At 44.0% G+C, this 14,079-nt stretch overlaps 1 protein-coding gene across 2 annotated transcripts; it reads left to right on the top strand.

The window, feature by feature from the left end:
- Positions 1 to 1,829: 1,829 nt before the first annotated feature.
- Positions 1,830 to 10,640, top strand: RBM24 (RNA binding motif protein 24). Of its 2 annotated transcripts, none has more exons than XM_086608458.1 (4): positions 1,830 to 2,038; positions 2,627 to 2,750; positions 3,855 to 3,909; positions 10,268 to 10,640. In XM_086608458.1, the coding sequence occupies exons 1-4, from the start codon at positions 1,871 to 1,873 to the stop codon at positions 10,596 to 10,598; spliced, it is 678 nt and encodes a 225-aa protein (XP_086464584.1). In that variant the 5' UTR covers positions 1,830 to 1,870; the 3' UTR covers positions 10,599 to 10,640. The 2 variants fall into 2 exon arrangements, with proteins under 2 accessions (XP_086464584.1, XP_086464583.1); XM_086608457.1 differs by having other exon boundaries at positions 1,830 to 2,092.
- The last annotated feature ends 3,439 nt before the right edge of the window (positions 10,641 to 14,079 follow it).

Genomic DNA, 14,079 nt, shown 5'->3' with positions numbered 1-14,079 from the left:
CAAGGGAGGGGGAACATGATGGGATGGCCTATGTTCGGGTTTAAGTGAAGTTCATCTTTCAGGACTACAAGGGGCTGAGAACTTAAAGGTACTCCTAAGTGGTGTGTGTGTTGTAGTGCTCTAGTGAGCACCGAGACCTTTAGTTGGGCTAGTATTTAAGTTGAGGTCACTGAGTTTTAAGGTTATGATTAGCCCTTGGAACACGAGTGGCTGAAGTGTCAGGTTTAACATAGACCAATATGAGAGCCACACAGGGAGAAACGTTGAGGCACAGTTAGCTGGCCTAACTGGATTCAGGCCAAGGATAAGGGCTTGTCATAGCTTGAGGCGAAAAGCAACATTTACATCTGGATCCTGCTAGGGTTGCAAGGCTTCAACCTGAGTTAGTCCTAACATATAAAACCAAATTATTTCATCTGGAGAGTCTGAAAGATCAAGTAGGGTTTGGAGTTAGTTCTAGTAACGGCATGACCTAGTATTGTACAGGCCATTAGAACTAGGATAACGACTGCTGAAAAATCAAATGGGGCCAAGGTTAGATGTGGGGCAAGCAGGGCCTAAGTTTAGGGCTAAGTGTGGTCATTATGGTTAACGTTTGGTATTGGAGGAGCTGAAGAGCTTTGTGAAAGTCCCTCCGGCAAACTGGTGCATTGCTCGGGAGAGAGGGACTTCACAGGAAAAAGTCTAAAAGACAGAGGAAGTAGGAGAAAGAGGAAAAAGAACAGCAGTACTTATCAAGACTTTGGAATCACAAGGGAATGGTTTAGAAGTCTATACACATGTGCACATCTGTTTTCCCCAATCTTTAACCTTTCTCCCATCCTTCCTGTCTCCCTGTGAGTCTCCCTTCCCCCCAACTCCCACAGTCCTCTGCCTCTCCATGTCACACGGACCTTCCTTTCTTTTTGTTCCTCCGCCTTCTTCCCAGTCCCAGCACAGGGCAGAAGCAGCAAGAGAAGAGAAAAACAAAGGAAGCAGCTTTACCATTTTTTTTCATCTCGTGTCCAAACCAATAACAAGAACCACACCACCATCACCACCACCACGACGATGATAATGGCAGTGCTGTGGCACCGCAGCTCTGCTAGCCTGGAGAGAGAGGTAAGTGAGGGTGGCAGGGGTTTCACCACAACCCTTCGGCGAGGGATCGAAGCATTTGAGGACCTCCAGCTCCCGGCTCTGCCCGCGGGCTCGCCGGCTGGCCGGGCACCGGTCATCCCACAAAACCTCTGCCTCCCGGCACTTCCTACCCGCACAACCTGCCTCGGAGGGCACCGAGCCTCCCCCGCGGGGCACTTCTGAAGGGCCGGCTCCCGCCGCACGGGGGGCGGGGGGCATCCAGCTGTTGCCAACAGCTGTGTGTCAGCCCCGGCTGGGCCGCGGCCGAGCGCGGGGTCCGCCCCGCCGCCGTCCCCGCCCCTGCGAGGAGGAGGAGGAGGAGGAACCGAGAGTGCCCGACCCGGTGGCTTTTAGGGGGGGGAGGCCACTCAGTTGTTAGCGGCCAGGCCCTGCGCTCCTCTTCTAGCTGCTGCTTCAGCTCGTTCGGGGCGCTGCGGCCGCCAGGCTGGCTGCCGCCCGGCCTGCCCTCCTCCTTTTGCCGGTACCTACCTCAAAACCTCCGGAGGCTGCGGGGCTCCGCTCTTGAAGGAGGAGGAAACTGGGTTTGCAAAGGCAAAAGGGAATTCCATTGTAACTGGGTGGCGGGGGGTAAACGGGGGGAGGGCAGAGAGGAGAGAAAAAAAAAAAAATCCGAAAAAAAAAAAAAGAGCGGGGCTGAGCGTGGGAGCGGGTTTCGGCGCCCAGGACCCGCACGCCCGGGCGGCCACGCGTGGGTGCAGAGCGCGGCGCGGCGCGCAGGGCCCGGCGGAAGATGCACACGACGCAGAAGGACACCACTTACACCAAGATCTTCGTCGGGGGCTTGCCCTACCACACCACCGACTCCAGCCTGCGCAAGTACTTCGAGGTCTTCGGGGACATCGAGGAGGCGGTGGTCATCACCGACCGGCAGACGGGCAAGTCCCGGGGATACGGCTTTGTAAGTGCCGGGGCGCGGGGCAGGGCGGGGGGGAGCGGCGGGGGGTCGAGGGAGGCGGCCCGGGGAGGGGGCAGGTGGACGGCTCCGTGGGCATCGCGGAGAAAGTTCTGCGGGGGTCGCTGTACGGAGCCGGGGACGGGGGGCAGCGTCGGGCTTTTGGCTTTTGCTTTTTCTCTCCCCCCCCTTTTTTTTTTTTTTTTTCCCCTCTCCCTGCTGGGGAGTTTGGAGAGAGGCGGGGGGGGGGGTGGGGCGGGGGTGGTATTACTGAAAAAGGAGATTGAGGGGGGAATTGCCTCATTTCTCGCAGCGCCTCCGCCGCGCCTGTTGCTCCCTGATACGGCCGCGCCGGCGGTTATCTGCCGGCGGCGGAGCCCGCTCCGCGCCCTCCGCTCCGCGCCCTCCGCCCCGCCGCGGCTCCCGCGGCACCGCTCCCCGGGTCCGCTCCGCTCCGCTCGGCGGGCGAGGGGACACCTCCGCCTCCCCGGCTGCCCCCCGGCGCCGCCCGGGGAGCAGCCGGGTCGCCGCCGTGGGCGAGAGGCTTCTCCTTCCCCGCGGAAAGGGATCTAACGCGCAGCATCGCCCGTTAAGGTCACCATGGCTGACAGAGCTGCCGCGGAAAGGGCTTGTAAAGACCCCAACCCCATCATCGATGGCAGGAAAGCCAACGTGAACCTGGCGTACCTGGGTGCCAAGCCGCGGATAATGCAGCCAGGTGAGGAAGCGGCCCTGAACGGCTCTTCTCTCTGCACCTCAGCTTTCTGGAGAGAGTAAAACTTTTTAAAAATGGTAGTGCTGTCCCGCACGTTCGTGAAGCGCGCTCGCTGTTTGGGTGCACTTCGGGTTTGATTTTTAAATGCAGCGTGTGGTAACTTTCTGGCTATATTTTGTACGTGTGCCTTATTTTAAAACCAAAAGCAATCAGGAATAAAATATGTGAAGTAAGTTCCCCAGGAAGATTTCCACAGCTCAGACGCTTCATTGGTTATTCCTGCTGCTGGGAATGTGGTGGCGCTGACCATTTACAGTATCGTTGCAGGGAAAGACTGGCCTAGGAATGAATTGCTTCCAATGTGTGCGGTCTTATTAATACAAACAATATCTTAATGCAAACTCCTCGAACAGATGCGAGCGATTATGCAGACTGTAAAATGAAACAGCTCTTCCGAAGACCACATCTCAGCCAATCTGATATCCCAGCCGCTTCCCAAACTGCTGCTTTGCAGCGAAGAGACAGGAGCGCAGAGTGCACGCACGTTTGTGCTCTAGAGGAGGCTGCTCTGAATTCCCGTGTACTTAGCCTGAGGAGTGCTTGTGGGAGTAATTAAGTGCCCACCGAGGAAAGAAGTTTATGCTTGGGTGCTTGAGGAACAGAAATGAAGTTAGAATTTGACCCCCACGCTAAGTCCTCATGCGTAGAGATGGCTCAAATTTAAGTCTGTAGAAAGTACACAAATAGACCGATGAATAGAAAGTGCCGTATGACCCTTCAGAGGCTAAAGCTAGGGACCGAATGGAGCACAAAATAAAAGGTGAATGAAAACTTTGTGCTTGTTCTTTAGAAAAAGTTGTTCTTCTAAACATCTCTAGGAAAGCGTGTGCTTTCCTTAAGTTCTGTATGCCTGTATGGGGGGGTGTGTGTATATACGAATTGATACATCTTGCTTTCTGATTTGTGGTCCTGCAGCCTTGCAGTCATTGTCACTGGAGGTTGTTAGGGAAGGCTGTTACTCTGCCTTTGTGTGCGTGTGTATATATAGCGTAAATAAGTGGCCAAAAGAACACCCATACAGAGAATGTGATGTGTTTTTGTTGGTAGGTTTTGCCTTTGGTGTCCAGCAGCTTCATCCAGCTCTCATACAGAGGCCTTTTGGGTAAGTTTGTTCAATGGGACCTCAAGCAGGGGAGGAAAAATCTTTTTTTTAAAAAAAAGGAAAGAAAAAAGTATGATCCTTGAAGGCCTCTTGCAGTAGCAGCAGCCTTATAAACTCACCAGCAGTGCTGAAGTTCTCAGACTTATAAATGCATACCCGTAAACGCGCTCGCCTTGTCGGTCATGTTCCGAATGCTGCAGCTGAGTCAAGTTGTGTGGGACGTGTCCCTTCCACCTAAGCGGTCCAGTCCCGTATGACCCTATGATAAAACAAGGAGGTATGACTTGATGCGAGATTGCTGTGCCCCATTTCTCTTTTTTTTTCCAGCTTGACTCAATGTTATTTATCTCTTTCTAATCTGACAGGGATCGTTTACGGTTAAGATAACTGATCAGAAGGATATGATGATAAGAGGTGGAATAGTTCTGTTTGGAATTAAACTCTGTAACCAGTAGACTCAAACACAAACAAGCTAAAATGGTGATTAACGATGCATGTATGTTTTTTTTCATATAGTCAATAGACCTCCGTGTGCTTTTTTTATTTATTTATTACAGTAATGAAGTGGTGTTGATAGCTAAACTGTGTGCTTTTATTTAATTGAAAGAGCTGTAGTGAAAGTTTTTTGGGGGGGGTCTTTTTAATTTTGGTTTTGTTGTTGAGGAGTGACTTTGCCATGGGGAGCAAAGGGCCTTTTTTTTTTCCTTGCTTTCAAGCTGTAGCCTGTGACTTTTTTAACCGTATTTTGTAGTGAGTGCTAAATTGTGTGACTTCTTGATTTTTAAGTAAATCAACGTATTGCTTGCATGTTCATAATTTTTTTTTGGGGGGGGGTTGTTCTTGGGAGGGGTGTGGAGCTCCTTATTAACAGTGTGCGTCCATTTGGGCTTTCTAATTTGAGATTTTTTTCCTTCAATCTGTCTTTCGTATGTAGCGCATTTCTCCTTTACTTGAGTATCCTCTTCCTGAGTAGATCTAACTCTTGCTTCTTAAAGGCATATAATTAGGAGGTGAAGTCTGCTTTTAAACTTTCCATACAGTGTCACTTCACTAATGCACACTGACTGAGAAACTCATTGCAAAATAGTGCATTTTGCTAATTAATGAGTAACTTAACAATAAATAGGGAAAATGTGTCACAAATGTATCCTGTTTATTTGACTGGAATAGCTCTATAGCTGTTATTAAGCAAGAATAGCTTCTCAGGAGTTTGTTTTTTCAAAATGGTAGGAAACAGTTTCTGTCCTCAAAACCATAGGAAGAAGCCGTACGGACTTCATGTACTTTTAAAAGAGAATGTTGATTTTTCTGAGACCTGTGGGGAGGTTTTGGAAAACTTTATTATCCTCTGCTGATTTTGTTTGACTTCTTTGAGGTGTGAGGAGACAACAGTGTGTATACAGTGATCAGTTTACGATGCCTGCGCTAAGGTAGGCAGGAGGCAGAGCGCGCTGTCTCCGGAGCTGTTAAAGCACTTGTTGCAAAGAGGAACCAGTGGACTGCCCGGGGATCGGCCGTGGAGAGACTGAGTATTTGCTGAGCACAACAGAAAAGGACAACCTGTGGCAATCCGTTGTTAAAAGGACTGTGCAAATGGAGGGCTCACTTTTGCTTTCCGTACCTAGAGCCAACAATAGATCATGTAAATCGTGTTTAGGTCAGGGAAATTCATCCAGCAGGCTGCAGAAGGTTTTAGTTCTAATGCAGGGTGCATAAATCTGAAGAAAAGGAATGGTGGTTGCAAGGTCATGGTCATTATGAAATTGGTCATTTTTAATCCTTGGCTTTTGCCTTTCTTTTGCTACGTGCAAACAAAGGAGATTACTAATCCTGCTTCCTCCTCAAAATTTCCAATGACCTCTACCTTTTCTAAAGAATATAGTTCAGATTAAGAACAGCATTCATTAGGATGAAGGAACATCTTCATTCGCTCTATTCCTTGACAATAAGAGAGGTTGTTTCAGTTGAATGTAATGTGCTCACTTGAATGTATTTTTATTGAAGAATTCACTCTTAGAGGATGTTACATGGATTGCACTGAAATATATGGTCACCTTAAAGCCTTTCTTCCTCCTGTGCAGTTGCACTTTTTAAAAGTCCACTTTACTAACGTGTTGTGTAAAATGGGTTGTAGTGGCAATTGACTACCAATACTCTGCTAATCCATACACAAAAGCTCCAAAAGTTTTCTGTGTTTTTTTTCTTCCACCAGAGTGCGAATTAGTGCAGTGCTGCCATATTCTGGTATGGTCAGCAGTGTTTTGATACAGTTCCCCACCTATCAAACAAGAAACTGAAAATAATTGGATTATGTTACATCACTTTTACTGAGAACATGCAGAAGTACAATATTCTGAATTAAGTACAACATTATTGTGGTGGAGGGAGCCAGAAACTAGATTAGCTCCAATGCATGAAGCATTTAAAATGCTGGGAATTTTTCTTTATTCAGTGCTGCAGAGATCAATTCATCCACCAAATAACATTTCTCCCTGCTTTTTACGTTCAGCATCTGTCTTACTGTTGGTGTGTTTCGTAGAAAGCCGTTTGATCACAGGACTGGTTATCTACAGAGCTTGGTTTTCAGGATTGTTTATTAAAATACTATCTCTGAATTCAGTAGGAATTTATGGAGGGGGAAGATGACTTTCCCTCCTAAGACCGCTTTTCTCATTTTGCTTATGTAATTCTTACTTTAATATTGATGGGAAAATACGGGGTTATACAGAGGTACTGGCATAGTATATGACTTTCTCTGTTGGAGAGATTTTTTTCCTTTTATTTTCTGTCTAAAACTTGTACCTTGATCAAAAGGAGAACATTCCCACTGTTTTTAGTAAGACCAGAATTAAATGCAAAGCTATTAAGTTCATTATCAAATGGTTAGCTGATACTACCTGCTTGGTATTACCTTTGAAGAGTTAGGCAATTCTGCCTTTCTTAAGAGAGAAGGAAAAGCCCTCTCTTGAGTTTATGATCAAAAGACCTGTAGACTAGACTACGGGTAATCTGGCAAGAGGGAATGAAGGTGGAACAGTCTGAATTTAACCCGCATAACGCTAAATGTCCTCTTAATGGTATCAGGCACAAATTTAAAAGGGAGCATTTTAACGGTCTTGTATGTCTTGATGTTTACATAACCTATTTCTGTTGTAAGGAAAGCTGTGCATTGGTGAAAATGCACTCTTTAATTATGCTTACAAAACCCATTGATGCCATGCAAAGGCCAAAGCAAAACATTTAGTTCAACGTTAAATATCAGCTTTCCCAAGAATTTAATGTTGAGAGTCAATGATGTGCTGCTACTGCTGCCTTTCTGTATGCGACAGCTCTCTGAGTTAGCCTCCAAAGTTCTTTCTTTCCAACAATTAGCTTTCACTTTATTTTTGCTTATAGGATTATTTTTGAGGTCTTAGTTAAACGCAAATCTTCTGTTACAACAACAATGAAGGTCTTATGGCCTACGACAGGAGTGTATGTCATTCAATTTTGAATATCCCAAAGCTACAGTTACTGCTAAAGTTAAATGTGGCTTCCCTTTTTCTTTATTGCAAAAGTGTAAAACAATAAATACACATTCCAAAATAAAAACTACTGCCAGGAAGGAAAGCTAAAACCGTATATAATTCTCACACTCTTACTCTCAAAAGTAAAGCAGCAGCTTTTATTTAAAATTAAGGATACTAAGGATATGCAGCATAACTGGGAATCGCTTTTTCAGCTTTTGACCTGGCAGAGCACTAAAAGCAGTTAGGTTCTGAATGGCTGAGACCTACATGCGCTGGCCTGTGCAGTAGGTAGAAATTTACTTTGGCCATATAAAGCCATTTTAGTCGACTCCAAACAGTTGTAGCATGACAGATGATCAAAAATAGCCCCACTGCAGCTTATGCTGTCAATCATCATGTGTGAAATGGCATGGTGGTGAGGACCCTGCACAGGGTTTATGTTTATTGTAGGGTAAGATGTGGCAAACAGATAACATTTCATAACTTGACCACCTGTTAGTTTCTTGGCTTAAATAAAACAAGTCACAAGAGTTTAAGTGAGAGCACATGTATCTTTCTGTCTTGTTCAAGGATATGGCCGAATGTCCTGATGTCTTCAGAAAATCTTAGTAACATCAGTCCAAGTCAACACAAGCATCTAGATAAGCTTGCTTACTCTCTCTTGTGTTAGAATTGCTCTCTTTCATAAATGCTGTGTGTAAAGATTCCTTTGATGTGGTGTTAAATGGACACTTAATAATGCAGAAGAGGCTCTCGGTGACTTCAGTGAAATTTGATTTTATACCTCTTCCCTTAATACTTAGAAAACGTGGTGTTACATTTGTTAGGATTGTACTTGATGGGTGACCAATACAAAATGCTTCTTTATGCTCATCCATTTGGTACGGAGAGCTCAGGTAATGATGTGTATTTAAACGCACAGAGCCAGCTTAAGTATGCTTCACATGCACTTCTGGCTAATCACTTCATAAATTAGGTGAGTGTTAAAAACCCAACTTACGGTTTTGTTTTATGTTTCCTTTTCCTTCTCAATCTCTATTTGTCACTCTTTCCCCCCCCCTTTTTTTTTTTATTTTTCCCTTCACACAGTAGGAAATGAATTTCATTGACATGTTGGGTTTTTATGATTGTGGTGTTCATGTCTTAAACACGGCAACTGAACATTTCTCTCTGCTAATATTCCTATTCAATCAACTGAGCTCTTTTTTTCTTAAAAAGAAAACTAGGCTGTTCTAAAGCCTATCACTTATTTTAAACTGTTTTGCTCTGAATCTAGTTGACAGTGTTCCTTCTGATTGAAATGTTTCCTTGTTGACTACTAAAGTAAATCTTGAAGTTATTTTAAAAATGAAACAAACAAAAAAACCCCTTTCCATTAAATATTGAATTTGGAGAAAAGAGGACAGTTTTTACCGTTGCAATTTGCATCTGTGCTTACAGTGCGCTAAAAGGTTGGTGCAGTCTTTAGAGTTGTCTGTGAAGGTAAAGTTCAGTATGAAACAGTAGTAAATCTGTACGAGCAGTTTTTCACGAATTTATAAAGATTCACTGACTGGAAAAGAGTTACATACATGAAGGACTTCTCTGGAAATTCAGATGCAAGACAGGGTTATGACTGTTAAATTATAATTATATTTAGTATATTTTTTTAATAATTTTATATGATAAAATACAACTATGAGATGAACTCGTCTGTACTCTTCTGTGCTAAGACAACGATACGACCAGTTTTCAAAACTGAAGGGCTGAGTAAACAAGCCAAGGAAGCATGTTTTGTGACTTGGAGAAGATGGCAAAGTGTGTACTGATCTGTTTAGAATGGTTATTTCTTAAGCTGTAAATTTGGTTTTTTGCTTTTGTTAAGCATCAGATCTATTTAGACTTAATCCTATGCCCATCTCCCAAAAAACCTCTATGCTGTATGTCTTGCATAGAAATAAACAAGCTGGCACAAAACAGGACATCAGTGGCCTGATAATCAAACAGGTTTGACCCTTGTGTCCTTATGAACTTTATAAAAGTGTGATGCACATGTACTTAGGAGTCACTGTTATGGATTTTAATAGCATCTATGTAGCTTCCCCTCAATGGCCTCTTGTGACGGAGTGAGCTGCACTATCGTTCGTTTGGAAAGTGTGATTCTTGCTGTGTTTACCACACTTGTGAACTTTATTTAAACTCCTTTGTCGCCTGTGTTGTTTTTTTTCCTTATTTTTAATAAGGGTGACTGAGGTTGCAGAGAAATTAATGTGTGCTGAGTCTGCATAGCAACTTAAGTAGGGTTGCCACAATACACTCTTTCCCCCATCTCCCTGAGAAGACTTTACATAAAGTCAGGGTTCAACCATTTTGTTGCTTTATTGGCTATTGTCAAACTCATTGTAGTGATGCTGTCAAACTGCTCAGTTACTAATAATAAAAGTATTGCAGGAAATAATTTTACTAAGAGCCGAGTAGCTAAGTGAGAAGCAGGGTAATAAAAATGGCTTACAGGTGTTTTGAAAAACAAACACCGCAATTTTCCAGATGGAATAATCAAGCTTACTCCTTTAGAGTTGTCTTAAAACTGCCATCAGTGATCCTGGTCCTTCTAAAGATTTTCATAGCATTAAACATAATAATGAGCAACATTAAGCACTCCACTTTAACTCGGCTATAAAGCTGTGCTTTGGAGCGATGCATCTCCTTGGGCCAGTGAACCGCTAATTGGTCCGTTCAGCCTCGTTATTGTGGCAACCCTATGCACATAACAACAACTAAATTGAGTTTGGTTTAGTTCGGAGTATGGATATGACGCTTAGGCGCTGACTGGCGTACCGACTCTAACTCCCTCTCCCATCTTTCAACAGGATACCTGCTCACTATGTCTATCCACAGGCTTTTGTCCAGCCCGGAGTGGTAATTCCCCACGTCCAGCCCGCAGCAGCCGCTGCTTCCACTACGCCCTACATCGATTACACCGGAGCTGCGTACGCCCAGTACTCGGCCGCCGCGGCCGCCTACGAGCAGTACCCGTACGCCGCCTCGCCGGCTGCCGCTGCCGGGTACGTGGCGGCGGGGGGCTACGGCTACGCGGTGCAGCAGCCCCTCACCGCAGCGGCGCCTGGGACGGCCGCGGCGGCGGCTGCTGCTTTTGGCCAGTACCAGCCCCAACAGCTGCAGACAGACCGTATGCAATAGCAGGTGGACTCCTGAAGGAAGCTCTTTCTTTCTCTTCCTCTTTTCGGCCTTCCAGTATAAGTAGTGAATCAGAGACAATCGATATTAACTGAGGAGCTTTAAGGAAAGCGATGCTATTGCGAAACGAAAGATTTTTATTCCACTGTCTTCATACAGTATGCATCCAAATCATGTTGTTAGAGGGGAGGGGTAGTGCGGCATGTCTAGTTTCAAGTATCGAGCCAGAAGAAAATGGGGGAAAAAATACTGTACTGTCATGAAAGAGTGGCAGGAGTAGCAATGGGACTTCATCTTTTCAAACAAGCAAACAAGAACCAAAAAAAGCAAAAGAGTACTTTTTACAGTATCAGGGAAGCAAAACTGCCTTTTATAAGTAAGCAAATGGTATTTGAATAGTTTGAACCAGGGAAAAAACTGAGTCAGCAATATGTAATCTTGATCCATTTTAAGAGGAAACAAGCTTAAAGCACTGATTGTCCTTTCTAGCTTTCAGAAGTTGTCTCCGTGAGATAGTGCCTTCTCACTGTCTCACTAACGGGCATCGAGCAACCCAAGGAAGATGGCCGGCTAGTAAGATGGCGGACAGGCACCAAAGTTATGTTCTTCTCTGTCCTCTGGATGAGTGGAGCTATGGAGCAAGTGATGTGGAAGTAAGGGGTGCAACAGCTGTAGAGACAATCAATAACACAGACAGTTCTGGACAGAACACATCACTCGTGCTCATGTGATGAGCTTGTCACATCCTAATCCCTCGCCCCATCCTGTTTCACTTTTGGGAAACTTTAACTGCTGGTGTCAGCTATTCTGATTCTAAAATAGGATCAGCCCTTTACTACAACAGCCTTCTCTTTCTATTTATTGCATCTATTCGTAACTTGTGAATAAAGGCAGGAAGAAGCTTAATGAATTAAAAACTTTAAGAACTGTTTCAAGGGAATTTTCTTTTCTGAAACCATTTGTACAATTTTAATATCTATTTCAGGATTATATTTAAAATATTTATTAGCAAACATACAGTACACGAGGCGACTTTTGTTACCAAGACTGCAGTTCTTGAAGGGTTAATGGTATGTGATTTATACTGTGCCTTAATTGTTATGCTATTTAAAAAGAAATATTTATTTTGAAAGTTTTACTATGCTGCGCTCTAAAGAAAGCGACTTTAGATGTGACACTGTAAAATTATGTATTCATCTCATGGCATAAATTATTTAGTAGGCCTAGATGTAGCATATTAAATATTAACCTAATTAACTAAGGATGTTGACTTGGATTTATTTAAATTCAGTATGTGCACTGTATGAGGGTACTCTTAAATTAACACTTTTTTAGGTTTTTACATAAAATATTGCTAGTTCATTCTTTTTCCCTCTACTAGTTTTTCATGTAGACCTCGCAAATACATTAGTGTCGTTTTCTCACTCATCTGTATGTAGACTGACTATTTTTCCCTTTGCTAGAAAATGCTGCTTTACATTGTCCTGTGAAACTACAATACTTGCAATTTTTATTCTTGACCGAAATGGAATTTAATATTTTACACTGTATTGGATTTTTTTATACTTGAACAATTTCATACAAGGGAAGACAGGATAGCATTTTTATGGACTTTATCCAATGTCACTGGATTTATTTTAAGTATTCTGAATACTAGCCAGTGTTATAATGTAGACATGACTCTCCTGTGCATATTATTTATTCAGTATGTATATTGCTTTACAACATTTCAGATCTCTTAATCTATTCACTCGTATTAAAACAATAAAAAAATGTTGTCGCATCCCGTCTAGTGATGTTCTTGCTCAAATTGCCTTAGATCTTGTTTAATTAAAACTAGGGGGGCAACCTTTTATGTCATTTTCCTGCTCTTTGGGGTGAATAGCAGCATAAGGCACTGACTTCAAATAGATAGGCTGATATGAACTCTATTATGTGGAGAAAATTCTACAGAGAGATGGAGAAGATCCATCCTGAGAGTTATCATAAAATAACGCAGAGTGAAAGGGACTTTAGGAGGCCCTGGGTTGCTTATGGCTTTGTCCAGTCAGGTCTTAAAATCCTCCATGTCAAGACTGCACAGTCCCTCTGGGTAATCTATTCCACTGCCTAATTATTCCCACAGTCTCTTTTTGGCTCCCCTTGTATCTAGCCAGAGCCTCCCCTGTTCATTTATAACTTTAATCGCTCATTCTTTGGTAGAGAACCCAGCCCTACCTTCTTGGAAACCTCCTGTAAGGAACGGGAATGTTGCTGTTCTCTTCCAAGGGCTGAACAAATCCCACAGCCTCAGCCTCTCCTCACAAGTCTCATGCCTCAACCCCCAGCCATCCTGCTGGCCCTCCAGTGGAGTCATTCAAGTTTTATCAACAGCTTTCATGTACTGGGAGAGCCAAGACTGGACTCACTATGCCAGCTGTGGTCTAATGAGTGCTGAGTAAAAGGAAGTAATTCCCTTGATCTGCCATCTGTGCTTCTGTTGATACAGTCTGATGTACTTTCACGGCTGCCTCCCATGTCCTTTTCAGCAGAGCTGCTACCAAGCCCGTCGTGCCCTGGCCTATGCAGGGGCTTAGTCTCTCTGAGATAAAGGACTCTCTATTTGTCCTCACTGAATTTCATGAGGTTCCTGTTGTCCTAGTCCTCTAGCAAGTGTAAATCGCTCTGAATGGCAGGCCTGATATCAAGCATATCAACTATATGGATGGTTGAGTAACCATCCTTGGAGGTATTTAAAGGATGTGCAGACATGGTGCTTAGGGACGTGGTTTAGCAATGGGTTTGGCAGTGTTAGGTTTATGATTGAACTTAATCTTAAGGATCTTTTCCAATCTAAATGATTCTGTGATTCTCTGATTCTGTAACTACACCCTCCATTTAGTATCATCAGTTCTCAGAACTGATAGTACTGCATCTTGTTTCTTCCTCCAGGTCATTGATAAAAGATGTCAGACAGGATAGGCCCCCAAAGAACTCCACTTTGACCAATTGAGCCCTTTTGACCAATGATCCAGTCAGTTTTTTGCCTATCTAGACTGGACCATTCGAAATTGGAGATAAGGATTGTGTGGGAGACTACATGGAAAGCCCTGCTAAACTCAAGGTAGACAACATCCTCTGCTTTCCTCTCATCCACAAATGAAGGCATCTTATCATGGGAGGCAATTAGGTTGGTCTGGCATGATTTACCCTTGTAAATCTATGCTGGCTATTCCAAATTACCACCTTCTCCTTCATGTGCCCAGAGATTACTTCCAAGATTGCTCACTCCATGATTGTTCTGTAGTTCCCTAGATTGTCCTTCTTGCCCTTTCTGAAGCCAGGTGCATCATCTGCTCTTCTCCAGTCATGGAAGACCTCCCCAAACTCCATGACCTTTCAAAGATTATAGTGAGCAACCTCACAATGACAAAAGCCAGGGCACCTTTTTGCATAGAGTACTTGAACCAGGAAGCATTGAAGTAGCTGCTCAGATCCAGTTGAT

The sequence above is a fragment of the Tauraco erythrolophus genome, chromosome 3 (assembly GCF_009769465.1).
Source record: "Tauraco erythrolophus isolate bTauEry1 chromosome 3, bTauEry1.pri, whole genome shotgun sequence".
NCBI lineage: Eukaryota > Metazoa > Chordata > Aves > Musophagiformes > Musophagidae > Tauraco > Tauraco erythrolophus.
This window is presented reverse-complemented; position numbering and strand designations above follow the sequence as displayed.

Bases quoted from the DNA above. Each gene is read 5' to 3' on its own strand.
- RBM24 (XM_086608457.1), top strand. From the start codon at position 1,871: ATGCACACGACGCAGAAGGACACCACTTACACCAAGATCTTCGTCGGG. The intron at 2,093-2,626 runs GCGGCCCGGGGA...TCGCCCGTTAAG, and splicing joins GCGGCGGGGGGTCGAGGGAG to GTCACCATGGCTGACAGAGC. The intron at 2,751-3,854 runs GTGAGGAAGCGG...TTTTGTTGGTAG, and splicing joins GCCGCGGATAATGCAGCCAG to GTTTTGCCTTTGGTGTCCAG.